This window comes from Trametes versicolor (genome assembly GCF_000271585.1).
Source record: "Trametes versicolor FP-101664 SS1 unplaced genomic scaffold TRAVEscaffold_16, whole genome shotgun sequence".
In the NCBI taxonomy this organism is placed as follows: Eukaryota; Fungi; Basidiomycota; class Agaricomycetes; order Polyporales; family Polyporaceae; genus Trametes; species Trametes versicolor.
This window is the reverse complement of record NW_007360336.1, coordinates 625082-646907: the sequence shown is the minus strand read 5'-3', so window position 1 is coordinate 646907 and position 21826 is coordinate 625082. Positions and strand designations below refer to the sequence as shown.

Sequence of the window (21826 nt, the reverse complement as noted above, 5' to 3'; positions counted from 1 at the left end):
GACCGTCAATCCCAAGATGTCCTTGGATAGAGAGCCCGTCAAGAGAAACACGCGATCCTTTCACGAAGAAGCTCCTGTGGCGGCGACAAGAAGTCAGAAGGTAACTTGAGCGGGGACAGCCTGAGGGACAAATGAGAACCCGACGCACCTCGCAGCATCGAAGCACAGCACAGACACTGTGTCCCATATATTCATGATCAACGAGGTACGGTGGCTGTACTGCTCCAACAGATACGACAGCTGCGTCTCCCTCTGCCTGTTCACTGCGACGACGACGGTCAGATGGCCAGATGGTGGACTCGTGGTCTGCAGAGATGTGCTCTGCGCACAAACACGTGTCACAGAAACATCCGCGTGTTGTTAAACGCGACGCGGGGCCAAGGCACGTCTTCGCCAGATATTGCCTGAAACCAGTCAAGGCACGACATGCTCACAAGATTCGTCCCGTCTGGGACACATAACAGCACGATTACAACCAGGGCGATGAGCCGTCGGTCACGTCCAGTCAACGCGTGGATACGCAAGGCGGAAAACACTGGTATAAAAGCTGAGGTCAGCAGGGACCCAGGCATGAACGGAGAGGTACCGAAGACTTACTGGCCCATACGACGTACGGGATAATCTCCACGACTTCGCCAATCCGAATGAGGACGTCGCAGCTGTCAGGAAGTATTCGCCGCGTCAAGATACCTCGGCTTGAACGATACGGCGTACTTCTACTAACACAGTAAATGACCACACCGCTATAAGATATTCGAACTACGAGACGCACCTTTTGCGAAACCGAGACGTACGTCATCAAAGTTATTGGGTACTTTGCGAGAGATACATAGCGATTGAGGAGGAAGAGGGCGGTAGTCCGCGTGAAAGGCGGTTTCCAGAACATTCCCACTTCACGATCGATAGTGAGGGTCAGTTCATACAGCAAGAGCGCTACACAGTTGTCAGCTGCATGTTCGACGACCACGCGAGAGGCAGCCGCAACACACTGCACATGGCTCCAACAGAGGCCTTCTGAACGAGGCTAAGCCGAGGGATCAGTGAATCGCAACCGAGCAAAAGATCCGGGTACTCACATAGGTTGGGGGTCGATGCCAGACATGCTTGTTTCGGGGCAGTCAGCTGTGTTACGGTGGGATTAATACGCGAGTGCAAGGAGCGTGAACCGTGCAAATGGACAGCCTACCGTTGGCTCTCTGTTGCATCGTTTTACCATAGCAGACTAGCATTTCGCGCCTTCCCCCACGCCCATCCGACAAATTATCACCATCTCAAGCCCGACAACCAGGCGGCAACCTTCAGAGTAACACGTCCAAAGGTCGCGCCTGCAGCAGAAACCGGGCGTGGTACGTACAAACCAGGCACCGGCAAACGGCAAACCACACAGCGTGCACAGCACGAGCAGATCCCAGCAAAGTCAATATAACAAATCGGGCGTACCTGAGGTCGCAGCAGCAATGCACCTCCGGGATCTGCGTCCGCGGCGCACGTCCGGGCTCTGCCATCGCCCGTGTGGTCGGCGGCGTGTGAGGCGGCTGCGCGCCGTCCACATAGCACCGCCCGGCGGTCATGTCGCACCCAGCTCGAAATACACGCATATTCTAGAATTACAGCTTGGCCACGGACGGCTGCATCTGACTGTTCACGCCCGACGCGACGAGCCTCCGATTGGTAGCATCCCAGATCTGTGCCGGGGCCGTGAGCGCACCACGATGACTGCGAACGAACTCAAAACTCACCTCTGTACGCGCAGTGACCGTGCGCGCGCCGAAAGCTACGGTGGTATTCACAATGCGCAGCTTCGCGCCTCTGTAAGAACGTGAGCGGTGTTGTTGGACGCGATGCGGGGTTTACGCACGGATGCGGGGTTTACGCACGTCTTCGCGGGCGCGTGGAACACGGTGGTAAGAGCCTGTGACACGAGGCGCATCTTCCTGTCGGTCGCGATGCCGAGGGCGTAAAGGGTGATGAACGAGCAACTGCGGTGGGTTCGGGGACGCAAGACGACGGTGCGGACGCGCGAGTAAGCCTGTAGCGCCAGTCACGTTGACCGAGGGTACGCACACGTCGATCAGAAACATAGAGCAGCCGCCATGCACCGTGTCGCCGGAGTTCAGCATGTCTGTCCGCACCGGATATCAGGAGTGAGCTGCAGATGGGCACGGTCAAATGCAAAGGACACCCTGACCTTCATTCACGTCGACTTCGAAGACCATCCGCATCTGCGTCTTCTTGTCTTCCTCCCTCTCGTAAAGCGAGACCTCAGTGACCTCGAGACGAGAGCCGGTAGACTTCGCAAAGCGACCGCGGCCTCGAAGGATGCGGTCGGCAAATACGAGGATAGCGGAACGCTGCTCAGGAGAGAGGTTACCCTCGAAGTGGATGGCGGACTGATCACGGTCAGAGTTCATGGCGAGTATGTCTTGTCTTTGGAGGCTGGCTAGGAAGACTGGTAAGTTTGCGGAGGACGGTGCTCACAACCGCGATGTTTATAGTATTTAGGGCGCACCGACATGTTCGGATGCTGAGGGAGGGTACAACGCCCCCCGGGCGATATTCAACGCCTTTCCGTTCATATCAGGCGTCCTGTCAGCCACAAGGTGGAATATTGGGGCTCAATCGGAAGTATGTGTGAGCAGAGCTGGTGGATTATATATCGTCGCTCCGAGGTCGAAGGTGTCCGAGTTACCGTAATTTGGTGGTGGATTGCTGATATAAGGGGGCACTGCCAGGGATTGGGGCGGTTTCCTGCGCAGCCAAGCGCTCCTAGATGCTCGGTTGCCGCTAACGCTTGCGATCTCCGCGGTATGGGTTCGCTGACCGATTGCACAAAGAATACCGCGGATTGCGAACTAAATATTGCCTCGACTGGCCTAGGGATGGAGTAAGTACTCGCTGGGTCTGTCCTAACGGAAACGTAGAAGAATGCGAACACAAGCACTAGAACAGAGAATCGATCGCGGCTCGTCACCGCGCGGGTATGCCAGGAGTAGGCCACTAGCCCGGAGGGCTGATGCTAGCGGGGATCTAGAAAGAAGCCGGACGAGGATGCTGAACCGCCGTGACGTCCATGTCAGTATGCACTAGCATTGATATATGCGACGTACCTCTAGCTAGTAGTACGGTAACCCGATAGACCGTTGCTACCAATCGGAAAAAGAACACCCACCCTTTGCAAGACTGGTACGTGAATCATCAGCGTGCGCGAACGGCGCACGCCAAAACAGCTCATACAGAAGCTCATGTAGCAGCAACGTTATACGGCCGTCAGAAGCGCTATATGACATTGCGCGACAAACGGTATTTACGTACCAAGCGTATCCCCAACAAAGCATGTACAGCTTGACGTCGTCTATGTGGTGGGCGACGTAGGGCGGCGGGGTGTGATACGATGGGACGCCGTCCGGATGACACTGTGTAGCGGCCGAGATGTGTCCTAGTCCCGCTTCACATATACACTTGCTCTAGATTACAGCTTGGGCGCAGACGGCTGCATCTGATTATGCACACCCGACGCGACCAGCCTACGATTTGTAGTATCCCAGATCTGTGCAGGGGCGTCAGCGCGCGGTGGTGGCTGTCAGCGAGGTGCCGTACCTCCGTGCGCGCTGTGACTGTGCGCGCGCCGAACGACACGGTGGTGTTGATGATGCGCAGCTTCGCCCCTCTGTGGTGGTACGCAAGATCATGTTTAACGCGAGCGCAGAATGCAGGCAACTGGACAGGGACTACGCACGTCGTCGCGGGCGCGTGAAACACAGTGGTGATCGCCTGTGAGACGAGACGAGTGTCCCTGTTTGTCGCGATACCGAGGGAAACGAGGGCGATGGACGAGCAGCTGCGGAGGGGCAACGGAAGCACGAATGAGCGTACGCGGGCCGTCACGCTGAGCAAGGATGCTTACACGTCTATCAGGAACATAGAGCAGCCACCATGGACCATGTTCGCGGAATTGAGCATGTCTTTCCGAAGCACCGGACAGAGTTAGGGTTCGGCGTACAGGCTTCCATGGTCGGATGCAGAGAGCACGTACCTTCGTCGACGTCGAGCTCGAAGATCATCCGGACCTGCGGCTTCTTGTCCTCCTCGCGCTCGTAGAAAGAGACCTCTGTGATCTCCAGACGCGAGCCGGTAGACTTCGCGTAGAGCCCCTTGCCTCGAAGGATGATGTTGGCGAACTTGAGGATAGAGGAGCGCTGTGTGTGAGAGAGGTCGCCCTCGAAGCGGACCGCGGATGGATCGCGCTGGGAGGACATAGCAGAGAGGCTGTATGTTGGTGGGAGACCGTCCGGTGTGTACTATGCGGCGATGCGAGACATGTCAAGAGGAGGTGGAGGGGCACCCCCAATGTCTGGGAGTGGCCCCATGCGAGGGAGGTCTCGCCGTCGGGACCCCGCACCCGGCCCCCGGCAAGTCCACCTCCCGGTCTGCGGCCCGCTTCCCCGGTCAACCACCGAGCTGGTCCTCCTTGCCTCCTTCCGCGACAACGCCTGTACAAATTCATGCCTACGCTTCAAAGTTTCAAGTTCCAGCGCAAGCCTGTTGGATGCAACGGAGAGATATGCTGAAGATGTGCTGATGCATATGCATCGTCTGGTGGGCGAGCCGTTCCGTTCGTAGATGCTGTCCTACGGCCCGTCATGGTGAGTCCACCGTTTACCTCCATTCTGCCGCGTTAACTAGTTGGCATCAGAGTATGGCAGTCCTACACGGATACGCATGAGAACACAACAGTACAAATCTCGGAATTGTTTTCGAAACTGAGTTTGCCTTCCCCGAGGGCCGACACATCTATTACGGCGTCGCCCCCGACCCAAATACTTCCGCATGAATCCTGATCGAGTCCACACCCCGCGACTTCAGACCGCCGACCATATCCGCCATGAACGTCACCGGCCCGCACACATAGTACTGCGCGTCCCTTTCGTCCAGACAGAGCACGTCTCGCGGCACCTTCTCGAGGTCAAGACGACCCCGCACGTCGAAATCACGGCCCTCAACATCGCTTGCGCTCGGGTCGGAGTAGACTACGTGGGTTTGCACACGGTCAGGATGCGTCTCCCGCACCTTGCGCACATGCTCCCGGAACGCGTGCACGCGCCCGCTGCGTACCGCCTGCACCCAGCTAATCTCGCGCTTCAGGTCAGCCTTCACGAGCGTGTTCAGCATGGCGAGGAGCGGGGTGAGGCCGACGCCCGCGGAGAGGAGGACGACGGGCGCGGACGAATCATCGAGGAAGAACTCGCCGAACGGGAACACGACCTCAATCGGGTCGCCCTCGGCGAGCGTCGCATGCAGGAGGTTCGACATCCAGCCGGGGTGGGCGACCTGTGCGGTATCGAGCGCTCCCGAGAGTGCGCCAGCTCGAACGCCGGGCTCGCGCTTGACGGTGATGCGGAAGGACTCCGTGTTCGGCGCGTTTGAGAGCGAATACCTGCGCGGCGTGGACCCGTGAGTCGCTCATCTAGCTGTGCAGGACAGGTGGCTTACTGTCTACACTGTCGCAAGCCGAGCTCCGGCACAAATTTCTGTACAGAGATGTACTGGCCAGGGCGATACGGTGCGAGGGACTTCCCATCCTTCGGTTTGAGGTAGAAAGACGTGACCTCCTCCGTCTCCCGGACCTTCCTAGCGACAACGAACTCGCGCCAGCCGACCCACTGAGCCGCTTCGTACAGCTCGTGCTCACGGTTAATGAAGACATGGGCGAGGTTCCAGTACGCGGCGCCCCATGCCTCGTACAGGTCGCCCTTGAAGATGTCGGCGCCCACGACCTGCGTGATAGCATCGAGGAGGTGTTTTCCGACGACGGCGTAATGGGAGGGCGCGACATGAATAGAGGCATGCTTGTGCGCGATACGCTCCACGACGGGGAGAATGGGGGTGAGGTCCTCAATGTTGGCGGCGTAGGCGTACACGGCGCGGGCGAGCGCCTCCGCCTGGAGGCCGCGCTGCAAGGACGATGACAGGTGAGCATCCGGACCTGCATAGGAGGAGTGGAATGGGCAGACCTCCTTGTTGCTGTGGCTGAAGACGTTGCGCAGCTCGGGATTGGCCTCGAGCAGCTGCTCGTAGAAGAGGGTGGTGATGGCTATGCCGTGCTCCGCGAGGATGGGGACGGTTGCGGTGATGAGCTTGCGCTGCTCCGGGGTGAGCGGCGGGGGGTGAGGCAGGTTGTCGCTGGATTCAGTGGTTTTGGACATGACTGATGGTGAGTATTTCTGCTCGTCTACGAGTTCTAGCTCACATCTTATATAGCGCACGTCGCGGGAGAAGCAGGTGAGCGTGAAGAGAAAGCGAATGCCTGAGCCTGAGTGCCCCACCTGGAGACTTCACGCCCACTGTCGCTTTCGCTCGACGCTTGCTGCTCGGCCCCACCTTGGCCCTGCTCTAAGCGTTCAGTGAACGGCGTCCGGAATCCGTCCATATACCCGTATTGCGCAAATTTACGCCGTCCTCGTCTAGGTCATACAAGCCCCCGCATCTGTGTTCTCGACTTTCATTTTCGCAAAGCTGAGGCGTCGCCTACCGTAATCTCCGCTCCCCAGCCGTGCATTTGGTCACCGCTAGAATATCACTCGTGGGCGCAATACGTGCAAATTATGTAAATCGCTGTAAGCACTCTCCAACACACTTTCGTCGGTCAATATGACGCAACGGGTCGTCTCTCCCCCATAGTTCCAAGCACTCCCGAACAAGTTGCGCGACGTTCAGAGACCTGATGCGAACCTGAAGAGAAGCACGGCCGTTTCAGTCAATAGCTGCTCGCCACAACAGCCGCAGTCACACTTACCTCTCCTTATGTACGCCGCGTTCGGCGTGAGTACCTGGACAGGGTATTCTTTGCGTACTCGCAACCAGTATAGCCCTTCCGCAACGGTATCCTCATCAACACCGCACCACTCATCCTCGTCGTCCGTATCAGCTGCCGAATACTCCTCGTCTTCCCACTCCATCATACTATCCTCCGTGTCTGAGGCGGTGTCCGAATCTTCGTCTGGGTCAACGTCCATCCTCCATGCATCTGGCCCGGCCTGCCACTCCGCCTCGGCGACAGATGCCTCCTGGATCTTCTCCAGCACCTTGCACTCGTCCTTCGTAAAGTTGCAGTACTCCACCTCCACCCTTCAAAAGCCCGTGCTTGTCAGCCGCCGCAGCCATACTCGGTCTATCATCCGCACTCACCTCACGTCGATACTCATCATGCAGCCGTCCACGATCTGCAGCCACCGATAAAGTCCATCGTCCGTCACGCCCGCAAAATTTATCGAATGCCGTCCTCTGGCGCGGTGAGCGTCCTCCGACCGCTCGGCTTCGAGCCGGTCATCAGCCTCCGTCGACCAGAAGCCCCACGGCCAGTTCAGCTGCCCGTCCATGGCAAGGGTCGCGCGAGGGTGGTCGTGCACGTGCTCGTAGAAGTACAACGTTCGCGTGGGGGGCGGCTGCTGTATTCCACCTGCCGAGAACACGCCGACGAGGTACGTCTTGGTCGTAAATCTCAGTGCTGTCGCTGATTGGACGTGCGTATGGTCGTAAGTTATTTCTTTGCGAGGCCAGCTTTCTGCTTACCTATCGCCAAGTTTTGTAGGTCTAGGGGTGGTCCGAAGTCACAGAGCCCCGGTGCTTGGTTGAGCAGCCACCCCTCGCAGTCGCCACTCTCCCGTACCACCGTTGTTGTCTGCAGCCTCCACCCGTAGTTCAGGCCGTGCACCGTGTATCTAGACAGATCGTGAGCCGCCACGTCTCTATTGACCGGATAGGACCACTTACCGCCGCCACCGTTCGTAGATCGCGTTCCCATGCGGTGCAGAGAACATCAGATTTTCAGGGGGCACTTCGTACGTGAGCGCCTTCTCCTCGACCCGAAACGCTTTCCTCGTGTCTTTCTTCCGCTTCACTAGATCTTTCCTCTTCTTCTGCCGCGCTCGTGGTGATTGGACCTCGCCTGGGTCCGCGCACCCGTCTTCGACTATCCGTTCCGGGCACATCATCCCCGGGAAACACTTCACTTCGAGTGTATGTCGTTGCACCTGATCCTCGTAGCAGAGCCCCCTGAGCAGCTTACTGCTCTCTCGCAGGAAGCACTCCCCGGGGTACACCACGCGCAAGCTCCGTGTCCGTTGCGGATTCCAGAACAGTGTGCTGTCGCGCTCGAAGCGAGTGAAGGACGCGATCTGTCGCCAGAGCGTGGTCAACGCGTCCCGCTGCTTCCACACGGGCACGTTCGCGAGCGGGTTCTTCTTCATGCCTGCACATGTATCGGCGCAGCACAGGTCAACATCTACCGTAGAACGTACAAGAGCAAGCGCGCGAGCCGAACGCACCTTGCACGAGCTTTCTCGCGGGTCCGTGTAGTTCGATTGTCTGTAGCAAACATACGTCAGCTGTTCAGCACCATTCCATCCCGCGCGATGAATACTCACCCATTCGTACAAGATGACGAGATTCGGCAGCCGGTCGAGCCGACACCGACTCACGTCCACCAGCACGCGCGAGTCCGCGGTCACGACAAGGTCTCCTCCACACGTTATTATATCGATCTATCACCATTCAAAGTAAGTAAAAACCTCAATAGACTGTGCAGATTGCTCACGTCGTCGTCCGCAGTCCATTGCAGTCCACCGGGAGAGTGGCTCGCGAGATGCAAAAATGCATCCTAGGCGACGGGTGAGTTCGATGTCAAACCCCCAATTTACTATGGAGCCCGGACTCACGTGTATCTGTTTAGTCTGTGCTCGCCGAATCAGTGCCTGCAATAGAACCTAATGAATGATATCCAGAACTGACCGCATTAAGTATCCACAGTAATTTGTCAACACCTTGCACGGATCGGCTCAGCGCTTCAAACGAGCCGACGTGAGCTGCGTCGTAGCCATATGGTGAGCGCCCCGCACAGACTTTGCAGAGAACACCTGAACACTTACGCTCCATGTCATATGCGATGAGAACTTTCTCGGGCTCGATTGAATACCCCCTGAATTGCACAATACCCGGATGCCTATACACCCGCATGCAAAGAGCATGAGCATGACGTTTGCATAGAAACGCTCGCAATGAGCCGCAGGATCGACAAGCGCATAGTATCTTTGCGACCTACAATAGTCCCTTGTGACGCTCGATCTCGTCGCGGTACGTCCCGTCGCGTTCCTTGAACTGCTTCACCACGACCGGACTTCCGTCTGTGCGCAACTTTCCTCGATACCGCCTAACCGCTCTGGCTTCCCCGCCTTGTTCCGTGCTCTCCACTCTAACCAGACTAGGTTCATCCTCGTCAAGACTCTCGAAGACTTTGACGTCGACCATGTGTAGACGGGCCTGCAGGCAAAATAATATCAATAATTGGTCCCATTCTCGTGAGGAATGTGGACGAACACGGTCAGTAGCTGCGATGATCATCTCCAGCTGTCCTTGAACCTCAACGAACTTCGCGTCTTGCGCCTGCGCAAACGAGGAAACCGCACTTCCAACGCGTGTCAAGTCCTCCGCCATCCGCTGGAGGAGGTCTTCGATGTTCGACATCCGCCTATCAATCCTAATTGTGGTGTGTAACTACCCACCGTTCAATGCGCACTCAGCAGAATGTTGCTTAGGTCAAACCAAACATACTCACCTCGAAACTCGTGATCGCGTCTTCCAACGCCTGCGTAAGCGTCGCGAGTTGCTGCTTGCTCTTTCTGAGCTTCCACAGGCCTCGGATAAAGCCCTTCTTCACGTTCCGCTCCATCATACCCTGAATGTCCTGCAGCGTGCTACGAGAGGGAAGACCCATCAGCACTCGCGCCCGCGACCGCGAACTATAAAGTAAAACGGCACCTAAGTAGCTTCTTGAGCCCCTCGTGCGTGGCATCGCCGTCCAATGCTGTCTCCGAACTTCGCAGCGCCTCGTACACGACCAGTGTGTATTGGGCAGCGCGTAATGCGAGGGCGCGACAGTCTTCCTTCGTGTCCTCCACGCTCTAGAATCATGCCAAGAGTCCCTGGTCAGCGAGTGCCAGTTGGGATGGGTGATTTGAGGCATACCTTTGCCTGCTTAGCTATCGCGAGCGCGACATCCAGCGTGGAGCCCACTATGTCGCCTGCGACAGGAAGGGCGCCCGCAGCGATTTTCGCCGCCTCCAGCACAACGATGATATCGCCGATGTGTGACTCTGCGAACACCAGAATAATGTCATGAGTTATTGCATCTCAATGAGACGTTGCTTTGGAGACTTACTCATGATTTATAGGCGCGTTTGAGAGGTTTGGATGTGTTTGAAATGTACGAGAAATCTGTTGGGCTGCCTGTGCCCCATGCTACAGGTTATGTAGGAAGGGCCATTGCGACCGCTTCAGTCACTGTCAGGTCTACAAGAATAAGGTAGCTACGGAAATGACAGTAGTTAAACGGACAGCTCCGGCGCATCGCTCGCTCGATGTGTTGTTGTGTCCTGTGCGAGTAATTCTGCAGCACCGGCTGGGGGCTGGTGGGCGGTATTGCCCAGAGCGGAACAAGGAGGCCGGCGGCAGCTGTCGGGCGCAATCATAGCTAGAGCATCGGCTGTACTGTTTACGTCGAGCAGCACAAGCCGTCGCAGGGGCGTGAACGCGCAAATGCGTGATGTGTCAGCTAGGCGTGGAGTTGAGGGAGGAGGCGAAGAGAGCGAAACTCGCCGGGGCTGCCGCACTGCCACGGCTGACGACACAAGCGTCCACGAACGCATACAACAGTCTACTGACGCAAGGCTTCATGACGATGATTCGTACAATACATAGTGTACAGCCAACAAGCAGACACAACAACATAGCAGGAATGATAACAAAAAATGAAATACCAAAGACACAGGTGTGCGAGAAGGACCTCCCGAGCGGGCGGGCTCAGTCGTCGTATTGCGTGAGCTGCAGACACGGTCAGAAGGGCCTTCATGTACGAGGTGCGCGACCAACTCACATCCAGTGTCAGCGTCCGCGAACTGTTCACGTCCTGGTCTCGGAAGATACCAACCAAGGAGTTGCTCCGCTCGTATAGGGAGCCCTTGAGACTGATGACGACGAACTGGAACGTCCCCGACGCGTGCGACCGGATGTAGCTCGCGATCTTCGCCACGTTCGTGTTGTCCAGCGCGGCATCCACCTCGTCCAGCACGAAGAAGGGCGATGGTTGATAGCTGTGCGGCCCGTTATGAGTTGTTACAAGTTTTGAAACCATGCGGACGAACCTGTGGATGGCGAAGAGCAGAGCAAGCGCCGCGATCGTCTTCTCCCCTCCTGACAGCTGCTCCATGTCACGGAAACGTTTCATGGGCGGCATCGCATGATACTTAATGCCGGCGGTATATGGTTCCTACGACGACCGTCAGAGTGAGTGTTAACTGGCGGGAACGAGATTCGTACCTCGCTGTCTTCGAGGGTCAGGTACGCGACACCGCCAGTCGGCGCCATCTTGCCCTTCGTGAGGTCTTTGTACACCTGATCAATGCGCTCCGAGATGTGATTGTAGGCCTTGTTGAACATCTCGCAACTGCGTCCCGCTCGTGTCAGATAATCGTGGCGTACATGCGGCGCGCGACTCACCGCTTGCGCTTGATCTCGTTGAACTGCTCGCGCGCCTTCTTGGAGTCAGTCCGCGCCCTCTCCGCTTCCTTCTCAGTCTCTACGAGCTTCGCCTCGACATCGTCGAGTCTAAAAAAGTATCATATCAGTACGGCACACCTACCGAGTCTGTACTGACCTGTCCATAGCCTTGAGGTTCGGGGCCATGTGCTCGATCTCCGCGTTGACTTTCGAGATGGACTCGTCGAGTTCCTTCAATGTCTCGGCCGAGCCGTCCTGAAGGTCGGTGAGCATCGCTCAAATCATGCCCCACCCACGACGGCAACGTACCTCGCGCTCGTCCTCGTCCAGACTGTCGAAATCGACTTCGATGCCAAAGTCCGAGACCCGCTTGACCTGCTGGGTCCCTTCCTCGTCCTCGTCTACGTCCATCGCCACCTCTTCGCGGAGGTTCTGTCAACAGTATCAGAACAGAGCGTTTCGTGCTCCAAGACGACGGCGCCTTACCTCCTCCATGGGCACGTTCTTGAGGTTACCGGTAAGCAGCGGCAGCTTGATCTCATCCAGCCTGCACTTCCGGTAGATCGCAGAGCGCTCCAACCCAAGCTTCTCAATCTCGTCGTTCTGTCATATCGTCAGCACTTCGCCGCGCATGCAGCATCTACAGAACAACTCACGTGGCCGGCGACCTCCTTCAATGCCTGGTCAAGCGCCTTGCCCGCCCTATTCGTCGTCTTCTTGACCTCGTCCACCTTCTTCGTCTTCTCCTCGAGCTCCTCGGCGAGCGCCTTCAGATCGTCTTGCAGCGTCTGGATCGCCTCCTCCGCCTCTGCGATCTCCTCCTGCGCTGCGGTCTTCTCGTCCTCCAGCTTCGCCAGGTTCTCGCCCTCAGACTTGATGATATCCTCGTAAGCCTTCAGCCGCTCCTCCGTCACCCTAAGCTGCTGCTCGTCAAACTGGATGCTGCAAGCCATACGCATCAGCACCAGAACGCCTCCAGCTAGCGATTGCATCGAGGAGGAAACCTACGCATGCGTAAGACGCGCGATCTGCGTGTCGAACTGCAGCCGCGCCTCGCTCTCCGCCTGCGCCACCTTCAGCTGGCGCTCCTCGTACTCGCGAATATTCGCGACCCCGATCTCCTCGCAGAACTCCTCGAACACGCCGTCCTCCGCCTCGTTGATCACCGCCGCGAGCGCGTCGATCTTGCCCTTCACGCTGTCGTACGCTGCCTGCGCCTTGCGCAGGTCCGGCTGCAGCGCGCGGATCTCGCGCTCGACATGCTTCAGCTCGTCTTTGATGCCCGACAGCCGCGTCTTATTCGCTTTCTATACGGGTGATCAGCATCCTACCAGATCGCCTCGGACGGGCGGGTACGTACTTGGTCGTCGCGCGCGACGTGCAGAGCGGATTCTAGGCGGCTGATCTCCGCGATGAGGACCTCGCTCTCCTTGCCCCGAGGCTTCGACTTGCCAAGTTCGAGGAGTTGCGCCATCAAGTTGTCGCGCACGCGTTGGAGGCCTACGGAACAGATCAATCGTATCTTTACATCGTATCTGGGATAAAACCCACCTTGCACATCCTTCTCTTCCCACTTCTTGCCGTTCTGCTGCGAACTCTTACCACCAGTGATGAGACCACTCTTGTGGATGATAGTCCCCTCAAGCGTAACAGCTGCAGATAACTCTAATTAGCTCTTCCGCAGACCGTGTTATCGTATCCAGACCCTCACCTTTCACCTCCTGCCCCTTCTCATAGCACACATACCGCGCGACCTCCATCGAGTCGCACACCAGCGCATTCCCACATGCATGATGCATCGCCCTCTCCACCGCGGGGTCATAATGTATAACATCCACCGCCAACCGCGCGCCCTTCGCGAACGCGCGGAACTTGTCGTTCACGGGCTTGACCTGGATCGTGTCGAGCGGGATGAACGTCGCCTGCCCCGCGCGCTGGTTGCGCATGTACTCGATGCAGTCGATCGCCGTCTTCTCCTCGTCGACCACGATCGCGTCGATGTTCCGCCCGAGCACGACCGCGACCGCCGTCTCGTACTTGCGCTGCGTCGGCTTACACAGGTCCACCACGCGTCCGCGCACCCCGGGGAAGATCCGCTGCAGGTTCGCGAGCGTCTCCTTCAGCCGCGTCTCGCGCTGCGACTCCTGCTGGTCGACGCCCGCCTGCGTCAGCTTCTCGTAGATGTCAACGAGTTTCTCGTTGATCTCCTTCTCAAGCTGTCTGTGCGACTTTCAGCGGCGGGTCTGAATCGCCATGGTCACGATACGTACTCGATACGCATGCGCTCAGACTCCTGGTTGTCGTGCTCTTGCTTCACGCGCTTAAGCTCTGCCGCCAACTCTGACACCTTCTCGTCGAGCTGCAGTTATTTTAGCGATCATGTCTCCAACCTAACTTTGAGAGAATTTTACCTCTGCCTTCTTCTGACTCTGTGTGCGGTCCTCTTCCGACAACTTGTCGCGCTTCTGTGTCAGCTGCTCGAGCTTATCCTTGAGCTGGGCAAGTGTACGGCCCGCCGTCTTCTCGTCTCGTGACAGCGTCTCGAGCGACTGCCTCTCGTCGACGGCAAGGATACTCGCGCTTGCTTTACTGTTGCCCACCAAGGTTAGCACGGGCTGAATTCGTTAGCGGCATAAAGACCTACAGTCTCCGGTACTCCTCCAAACTCTCTTCACTCAGCGATAGGTTAGTTTGCGCCGCGCGACGCTGCACCTCTGGGAGGATGTCAGGGACTGTGGCTTATTAGGGTACTTGGTTGCATACCTTGCGCCGCGTTTGCCGCTCTTTGCACTGTCTGCAGGTTCTCTTGTAGCGCCTGCAGCTTCCGCCGCTGCTCAGCTTCGGTCTGCTGGAGCTTCTCTAGCTCCTGCTGTGCCTTCTCGCGCTTCCGCTCGGCGTGCTTGATCTGCGCCTCGATTCGGACTAAGTCTGGGCGCTGTATGTACGTTAAGTATTATGCGAGACGCAATGGTCCTCCTGCACGGGCGTACCTTGGTCTCTAAGGCCTTCTCGGCCTTCTTGATACGCTTCTCCTTCTGCATGACGTTCGACCGCGCCCTGGCTTGCTCAGCGCGCGCGTCCTCGAGCGCCTTCTCGTGCTTGCGCTGCTCCGCACGTAGACCTGCGAGCGTCTGGTTCTGCTCCTTGATAGCCCGAGCATGCTCCTCGAGAGAGTGCTGGATGTGGTAGAGCTTGAACAGGATGCGGCGGAGCACGAGCTCGTCCTATAGCAAGCCTCAGCGATATTGCACGACGTACAGACATAATAGCAAGGCATACCCGCTCCTGGCAAAGCGCCTCGAAGCGTTCCGCTTCGCCCTTCTGCTCCTTGTACTGCTTGATCTCGCCCGCAATCCCGCGGCGCTTCGTGAAGTTGAACGTCGCGTTCTCAGTCGCACGTTCGAGCGCCTCGCGTGCCTTCTCGTAGTCGGGCGCGAGCTCGAGCGACCCGGAGATTTGGTCGATGAGCCGCGCGAGCTCCTTGGGCGACTGCGACGCGACGGCCTCGACGTCGCCTTGAAAGACGAGGAAGTTCTTGGCCTTCACGAGGATGTTGTGCTGGATGAGTGCGGCGTTGTACGCGGAGTACGTCACGACGCGGTTGTTCAGTTTGTATTCGGACGCTCCGGTCGTGGAAATACTGGGGAGGGATCAGCATTAGCACAGGCTCGCGAGCATACACGCTCCGCCGACGCGAAGACGAATGTATGCGCGCGTTTATGCGCAAGCTGGAACCCACGTTCGTTGGAAACGCCATTCCTTCTTGTCCGCGTCCTCGTAGACAGCGAGAACCCACGCCTTGGTTGCCGTACCCTCGCCTTCCCCCTCGCCCTCCTCTTCGTCGTCCTGCTGAGGCTGAGAAGGACCAGCGCCCTCCCCATCTGGGTTTCGGGCGAGTCTACGGCCACGGTAGACGAGGTCCTTGAGCTGGCTAGAGCGGAGCTGGGCAGACTTGACTCCGAGAACGAAAGAGATGGCGTCCATGAGGTTGGACTTGCCCGCGCCATTTGGGCCAATGACGGAGGTGAAGTTGCGGAAGGGGCCGATGACCTGGTGGCCGCGGTAAGACTTGAAGTCGCAGACTTCGATGCGGATGAGCGGCATCGTCGCCAGACACAGTGGAAGAAGACAGAGAGGGTGTGGCTGAGGAGAGACGGTCGCGCTCAGACAAAGTCGCGCTCGAGACGCGACCAACGCCCTAAGCGCTCGCTCGATATCCCACGTGGTGGCTGTGCCTCTCCCTCGGGCCCTTCCGGTCCGTCCCTTCAGGAGCCTTCAGGCCTCTTCATTCCTCCTTCCTCCTTTCTACTCGAGCTCTCTCTGTCCGCAATCGCGTGCCTACTGCTCACTCTCGTCTCCTGACAGTCTCAGCGAATACTGCTGGAACTTGCTACGGTGCACAAGTTCTTGTTATCACTTTCTTTGCTCCACCTCGGCGATTGGTCTATTCTACGCTCCCTTGCTGAACGAATTTAGTGACCCAGCGACTCGACCATAGCAAGCCACAGCTGTAAAGAGTACCTAAACTATCGTTCAAAAGACGCTAGAATTACCGTGAAGCATGCGAGCGACAGGCTCGGGCCAACGACTCCGTTTACAGCCTCCAAATCACGACTCGGTGCATGTAAGGGACTACGACTCGAACCTCTCATCGTCTTGGCTAGGAAATGTTCATATACATACCGAAGTCACCTTTGGGCCTCTTTGATAGACGTAGCGGCATGTCTGCGAGACTTGCACCGTCTCAGTCTTCGTCATCGACGGTCAGGCGGACCAGCGGTGCGTATTGCGGTCAGATGAGCCGTACAGTCAGGCATCTGTCTACGACTCTTTCCGCTGATACTTTTCTGGAACTGGGGGCACACGCTTCTAACTGCGCTTCGACGAGTTCTAGATATCTACACGGCCGCCATGACCGGTTTCGAGCCTACTAGTGGTCCCGCTCGTCATCGCACCTCGGGGGCTCAGGTAAGCCCCTCCAATCTCTATCGCGTCTACCAAATGCGTGCTCATGTGTACCTGAAGAGGACCAGCGGTGCTGACTCGCAGACCTTCGCGAAGTGCGACTGCCCGCGGTCTTCTCCATTTCCCATGGGTAGGGGGACGATTCCCCACCGGCTATTCTTGGATACGAAGACAATTGCCCCTATATAAGAACTGGACATCTAGCTTATGCATTGAATCGCATACTTCGCAACACGCACCCCATGCCAAGACTTATCGCCATCTGCGGGGCAACAGGCAACCAAGGTGCGCCTCGCCGCATATCTCACAATCTCTGGTCTGACACCGAGCATAACCATTCGCAGGCGGCTCGGTCGCGAAGCTCCTGCTTCAGCACCCTGACGTGTACCGCGTCCGCGCCCTGACGCGAGACCCTCAGTCGGCCCCAGCCCGACGCCTCGCAGAGCTCGGCGCGGAAGTAGTGCGCGCAGACCTCACAGTCCCATCTGACTTGCACGAGGCGCTCCGTGGGTGTTGGGGCGTGTTCGGCGTCACTAACTTCTACGACTCGGTATGTATGCGCATCCCTTGAGCGTCTGCAATCGCTTCTGATTCTTACGCGTATGTTTGCGTATGCAGAAGATCAAAGACGACCCCAGCAGCGAGGAGCGTCAAGGCAAGAACCTAGTCGACGCCGCTCTCGCGAACGGCGTACAGTGTTTCGTATGGAGCACTCTCCCCAGCTCGCACGCGATATCCGGAGGTCGTCTCGTGTCCCAAATCTACGAAGGTAACTTCGACTGCATGGTTTGTATCGTCCGCACGCTGACAAATGTTAGGGAAATATCATGTCGACGACTACATTCGAGCAAAGGGCTGCCCAGCCGTGTTTCTATATACCGGAAACTTCTACGAGAACATGGTGTTCCGCTCGCACATGCGGTATAACCGCGAGTTGGACCGCGTCGAGTTCCATCAAGCCATCATCAAGGAAACCACACAACGTGCGTATCATGGTCGTACCTCCTGAACTCGTCTACTAACAAGGAATGCAGTGGCGATGCTCTACGTCCAGAAAGACCTCGGCGCGGTAACAAAAGCCGTCTTCGACCACTGGGACGTCCGCAAACACTCCCTAAACCACCAATACCTCTACTGCGCCAACGCCCGCCTCACACCCCTCGACATCCTCGCATGCGTCAAGAAATGTACGTCCCTCTTACAGTCTTCAACGTGAGCGTGTCTCACTCCTGGTCAGTGACAGGCAAGGACGGCGCGTACCACGCGCTGCCGACGACGGGCGTGCCCGACCGCGATATCATGTTCCATCTTTACAACGAGGCGGGGATGTACGGCACGAAGGCCCTCCCAGATGAGAACGTCCGCGCGCTCGGCGTGCACATGCACGGCATCGATGACTTCGTGCGCGAAGTCCTCGCGCCGCATCTAGGCTTACCTCTGCTGTGAATATCTTCCTACAAAATATAGTTGTAGTACTCGAGATCTAGGACTTCGGCTCTTGTAGAGCAGTGCACCAGTGTGCCTCCAAGCCACAACGTTCTCAGACTCAGATAGGATGGCGAGAGGTGGGGGGCGAGTGCATGAGTGGCAGTGCTCATGGCGGTTTGGGATTGGCTAGCCGATCTGCGAGTTGCGCCGCGCTACACGGTACGGCCGCGTTTGAACTTGTCCCGGTACCACTACCTGCTCTCTTCTCTTATTTTCCCTAGTATCGCAGTACTCTCGCCGTCTAACTGCGACATGGCTTTTATGTACTGTCGGCAAGTATCCCTGATCGAGGTGTATGTTGAGTATGTCGGAAAGCATTTGGTCGACGTCATAACCGCTCCGGGTGATTTGCCTTGAGCCTCACCATCATGCATCTCGCGCGTCGATGCCTCTTATTGCCTCGTATACTGGATAGGTCCGCAAGTTACATCATACAACCGCTCTTCATGAGTAGCACTATATATCACAGCTTCTACAAATTAGGTTGGATATCTTCCCAGCGTGTGTGCCGTGATATTTATATATCCGGATATCCTCCTTCAGCACCGCATCGTCCCTTTCCTCAGGTCACCCCCAAAATTCCATCTCCACCACCACATATTGTATCTGCCCTCTTTGTCTTCAGCCTCCTGCCATGTCGACCATCGACGCTCTCCTGATGTCCTTGCGGATAGCGAAAGAGGTGTCGTGCGAGATCCCTATTCCAGGGCTGAGCACCGTCCTCGCGCTCACTGTGAGCATTCTGGAGAAAGCCAAGGTACGTCTACCTCGTCCTTGCCCTTCTGTTCTTTGGTAGATGACACTACTACCTTGACAGGAGGTCAAAGATACCCGAGAAGGTTGTCGATCGCTTGCCAAGCGCGCGGCCCGCTTCTCGCTGGGGGTCTATGATCAGCTGAAGGAATGCGACACCGATGCTGGCTCTATAGGTACCAGGGAGCGCGTTACGCGTCTGCTCTGGTGCGTCATGCAGTCTCCGCAGCCTATTGAGTCGTATATCTGACGGCCAGGTCAATGAATACAAGCAACTTGCAGGACATCGAGAACCTCATGGAACGCAGTCGGAAGAAGCGTCTCCTTGGGTTCCTTGGCAGACATCGCGATATCGCCGCAGAGGTCTATAGACTACGGGACGACCTCGAAGATACTATCAAGCTTTTCATGGCGCGCAATCACCAAGTATAGCTATATCGGGTCTTCTACTCACGAAGCTCTTTACAGATCCAAACCGGCCTCGACATCGATCAGAAAATAGACGTGCTGGTGAATGCGAACGTCCGCGTGCTACAGCACGTCGAGGATTCCGCACGCGTCGGAGAGATCGTCGTCGAGGAGACCAGAGGCATCCGCGTCGATATGTCGAAGCTGGCCCAGCATCTTAGCGGCGCCAGTATGTTTGACGGCAGTGTAAGACGGCACTTGCATCCTGGTACGAGCCGTTCGTAGCTGATAATTGTTTTATTGGTAGTTCAGATACTTCGCACGAGAAGATATCGACCTTTTGGATCCTGTCGACCACGGGGAATTCCACATTCCTAAGCACCAAGAAGACAAAGATCTACTCGTAGTTTCAGCTGCGTCGCAAACGCACGAGATAGGACGTGTGCTGTGCTATCGCGCCGTTGTAAAAGCGTCCGGATATCTCTGCGGAAGACAGGTCGTAGTACGTACGTATCCCAAGGGCGACGATCCCCGGTTCATGGAGGCTATAAAGTCGGCCAAGCGGTTTTGGTAAGGTTTAAATATCTATCAAGCTCCGTGTTCTTTTGACGTATGTGCACAGCGATCCGTATATCTTGTCGGTGCTGGGTTACTCTCGCCCTGGTGATGTATGCGAGACCTCATACCTCGTAACGGAAGGTATGCAAATGCGGGTACTATCTTGGTGTGTCACTGACGTCCGAGTCGGTCTCGCTACTCGGATACAGACTACTGTCCTTTCCAGACATATTTGAAATCCTTCTGTGGCATTGCTTTCTTGCGGGAGAGACTGCAGATGGCGCGTAAAATTCAGTGCAGCTCCGCTAGAACGACACTGACGAGTTCACTGCAGATGGCGCAGATTTGTGTGCGCGAGTTTTCGCTTTAATATCGATCTATGTGATTGATTCTGACTGTACCGCACGTAGGTCGCTATCGACCATTTGGAAACTATGGGACTCTATGAGCTACTTTCTCCGGCGTATTACTGGGTAAAATGGACCCCTTACCCCAGTCCCCGCCTGTACTTGCTAACCTTCTATACTTATGCAGGTTCACGGGATCAAACGATATAACATCCGATCAGACGACCTCGTTTTTGATCCCCGGTACGGAGGACGCGTTAAATGGGCTCCTGCTCTCCTAAAGGGCGGGGAAGTGAGCGTTCGGAGCGTCAGTTTCTTTTCTCTCAGGGCTATTCTGGACTTCACTCTTACCATGTCCATACATAGATGACGTCTTTCCCCGCTGTGTTGATGTCAAGGATGGGCCTGGCTGACGGTACGGCATGGACGGTATCGACAATTGGCGCGACATTGTTGACGAGCTGTTTAGGTCTCCGTGCTGCTGCATGTGCGAGCGACGCTCGCGTGGCGTGCTACTGGTTCTTGCGGATCCGGAAGTCATCCCCAGCGAGTACCAGCCCGGAGCGCATCTTGTGGAATCCTTGGCAACCGGCCGCGCATGGGCCCCAGTATCCAATCGGGACGTGGGTGGGAAGGAATCATCTTCGTGAGAGATGGTCCGTTATCTCTTCACCGGATAACTGCTTCCACGTCAACACAACCCATGAGCGAACACCACTCATAGTCGCGCCCTTCTCCGTCGCGTCTCACCGGTTAGATCACGAGCGCGTCAACTACAACGACGAGAAGATTGCGAAGGCTGAATACCTACACGTCTCTGACACGGATCTTGGCGAAATGTGCGTCGACGTGGAGCGGCTCCGCACCGATGGGATGAAGTGGAAGAGGTCAAGACAACTACATACTTATCACGCTCATGTTACTCATTCTAACCTTCTACGCTCAGATATCAATTGTCCTGCATGCCTCTGGGTGCGACGTTGCTTTTTCGGCAGCGCGTGGAGAAGTCGGCACGCTCTGCCCATTTCTCAAGGATGGTGAGTTCGCTGCCCGATGTATCGGCGCTCGAGTACAAGAGCATCGGCATAGGTTCGTGCAGCTCGTTTGTTTACCTGTCGTTACTTACCTAGGTCGCGCAGTGGACAGCTATATCTCTTATACGGAGACGACTGCGTCACGGGCTGTGCACATCCCAGAGCAGACCGTGACGGGGCCGACCTCGCCGCTTTGGTTTTTCGCTGCGCAACCTGACGGTCAAGACCCAGATGTTCTCCGCCGGGGGGATATCCCATGGGGGTTCTGGTCGTCGGAGAAGGACCCGGAATGTGTTCCCGAGGGCATCGTCTTCGATCCGACGCCACAGTACGAGCGCGTCGATGAGAACACCCTGGCGCTACTATCTACATGGACACAGACTATCGGTGATCTCACACTCACCATTAAGACCAAGTACGCTCTGCGGGAGGCTTGTGCCAATATTGCCCCCGCGGCCTTGCACTAACAATGTGCTTGCAGGGTCGCCGCATGCATCCTCCGACTGACCGCGGACGAGTTGATGGCTCTCGAGGAGTTGCGGAGCCACGACGCTACGAGTGGTTCTGAGGTTAATTGAGGGGACGACCGACTGCGCTTTTGAGCGTCTCAAACTCGAAGTCTAGGACTAGGACAACCATTATGCGATCACACCGAGTTGCCCGACAAGGAAGAAGGAACAGCGGCGCGCCAAAAAACTGTAGCACATTCAATTATGTGATAGC

The 21826-nt window shown here is 56.8% G+C and overlaps 7 protein-coding genes across 7 annotated transcripts; 3 read left to right on the top strand and 4 right to left on the bottom strand.

Annotated features, from left to right (window-relative positions):
* Positions 1–434: 434 nt before the first annotated feature.
* On the bottom strand, positions 435–2411 carry TRAVEDRAFT_75616 (uncharacterized protein; the record flags this gene model as incomplete). Its single annotated transcript, XM_008047227.1, has 10 exons — positions 435–535; positions 598–716; positions 773–933; positions 990–1024; positions 1077–1122; positions 1187–1685; positions 1740–1809; positions 1878–2029; positions 2100–2122; positions 2189–2411. The coding sequence occupies 5 exons, from the start codon at positions 2409–2411 to the stop codon at positions 1608–1610; spliced, it is 546 nt and encodes a 181-aa protein (XP_008045418.1). The 3' UTR covers positions 435–535; positions 598–716; positions 773–933; positions 990–1024; positions 1077–1122; positions 1187–1607.
* On the top strand, positions 2386–2993 carry TRAVEDRAFT_61531 (uncharacterized protein; the record flags this gene model as incomplete). The annotated part of the gene is made up of 2 exons (XM_008047226.1): positions 2386–2884; positions 2939–2993. Exons 1-2 carry the CDS (start codon positions 2628–2630, stop codon positions 2991–2993), a joined length of 312 nt encoding a protein of 103 aa, XP_008045417.1. The 5' UTR covers positions 2386–2627.
* Positions 2994–3331: 338 nt separating this feature from the next.
* On the bottom strand, positions 3332–4323 carry TRAVEDRAFT_157075 (uncharacterized protein). Its single transcript, XM_008047225.1, has 5 exons — positions 4034–4323; positions 3905–3962; positions 3737–3838; positions 3598–3667; positions 3332–3547 (listed from the first exon to the last, which is right to left on the bottom strand). The coding sequence occupies exons 1-5, from the start codon at positions 4254–4256 to the stop codon at positions 3470–3472; spliced, it is 531 nt and encodes a 176-aa protein (XP_008045416.1). The 5' UTR covers positions 4257–4323; the 3' UTR covers positions 3332–3469.
* Positions 4324–4794: 471 nt separating this feature from the next.
* Positions 4795–6203, bottom strand: TRAVEDRAFT_136661 (globin-like protein; the record flags this gene model as incomplete). The annotated part of the gene is made up of 3 exons (XM_008047224.1): positions 4795–5434; positions 5491–5951; positions 6012–6203. The coding sequence occupies 3 exons, from the start codon at positions 6201–6203 to the stop codon at positions 4795–4797; spliced, it is 1293 nt and encodes a 430-aa protein (XP_008045415.1).
* A 4517-nt stretch (positions 6204–10720) lies between these two features.
* On the bottom strand, positions 10721–15659 carry TRAVEDRAFT_176082 (cohesin complex subunit psm1). Its single transcript, XM_008047223.1, has 20 exons — positions 15290–15659; positions 14830–15190; positions 14541–14774; positions 14314–14485; positions 14195–14264; positions 13962–14139; positions 13821–13909; positions 13262–13770; positions 13102–13203; positions 12911–13050; positions 12559–12857; positions 12207–12492; positions 12037–12153; positions 11860–11982; positions 11708–11805; positions 11551–11658; positions 11371–11497; positions 11196–11320; positions 10928–11144; positions 10721–10875 (listed from the first exon to the last, which is right to left on the bottom strand). The coding sequence occupies exons 1-20, from the start codon at positions 15652–15654 to the stop codon at positions 10855–10857; spliced, it is 3741 nt and encodes a 1246-aa protein (XP_008045414.1). The 5' UTR covers positions 15655–15659; the 3' UTR covers positions 10721–10854.
* Positions 15660–16757: 1098 nt separating this feature from the next.
* TRAVEDRAFT_176079 (NAD-P-binding protein) lies at positions 16758–17961 on the top strand (the record flags this gene model as incomplete). The annotated part of the gene is made up of 6 exons (XM_008047222.1): positions 16758–16800; positions 16860–17065; positions 17134–17284; positions 17334–17498; positions 17550–17702; positions 17753–17961. The coding sequence occupies 6 exons, from the start codon at positions 16758–16760 to the stop codon at positions 17959–17961; spliced, it is 927 nt and encodes a 308-aa protein (XP_008045413.1).
* Positions 17962–18637: 676 nt separating this feature from the next.
* TRAVEDRAFT_54304 (uncharacterized protein) lies at positions 18638–21681 on the top strand (the record flags this gene model as incomplete). The annotated part of the gene is made up of 14 exons (XM_008047221.1): positions 18638–18760; positions 18821–18963; positions 19029–19182; positions 19225–19410; positions 19472–19734; positions 19787–19832; positions 20057–20071; positions 20133–20195; positions 20257–20376; positions 20436–20484; positions 20539–20956; positions 21016–21158; positions 21209–21518; positions 21585–21681. 14 exons carry the CDS (start codon positions 18638–18640, stop codon positions 21679–21681), a joined length of 2130 nt encoding a protein of 709 aa, XP_008045412.1.
* Between the last annotated feature and the right edge of the window lie 145 nt (positions 21682–21826).

Coding starts and splice junctions, on each gene's coding strand:
- TRAVEDRAFT_176082 (XM_008047223.1), bottom strand. CDS start 15,654: ATGCCGCTCATCCGCATCGAAGTCTGCGACTTCAAGTCTTACCGCGGC. Junction 13,771..13,820: donor TCTGAGCGCATGCGTATCGA/GTACGTATCGTG, acceptor AAAGTCGCACAG/ACAGCTTGAGAAGGAGATCA. Junction 11,659..11,707: donor AACCTCAAGGCTATGGACAG/GTCAGTACAGAC, acceptor ATACTTTTTTAG/ACTCGACGATGTCGAGGCGA.
- TRAVEDRAFT_157075 (XM_008047225.1), bottom strand. CDS start 4,256: ATGTCCTCCCAGCGCGATCCATCCGCGGTCCGCTTCGAGGGCGACCTC. Junction 3,963..4,033: donor CGAGCTCGACGTCGACGAAG/GTACGTGCTCTC, acceptor TGCTTCGGAAAG/ACATGCTCAATTCCGCGAAC. Junction 3,839..3,904: donor TCTATGTTCCTGATAGACGT/GTAAGCATCCTT, acceptor GCCCCTCCGCAG/CTGCTCGTCCATCGCCCTCG.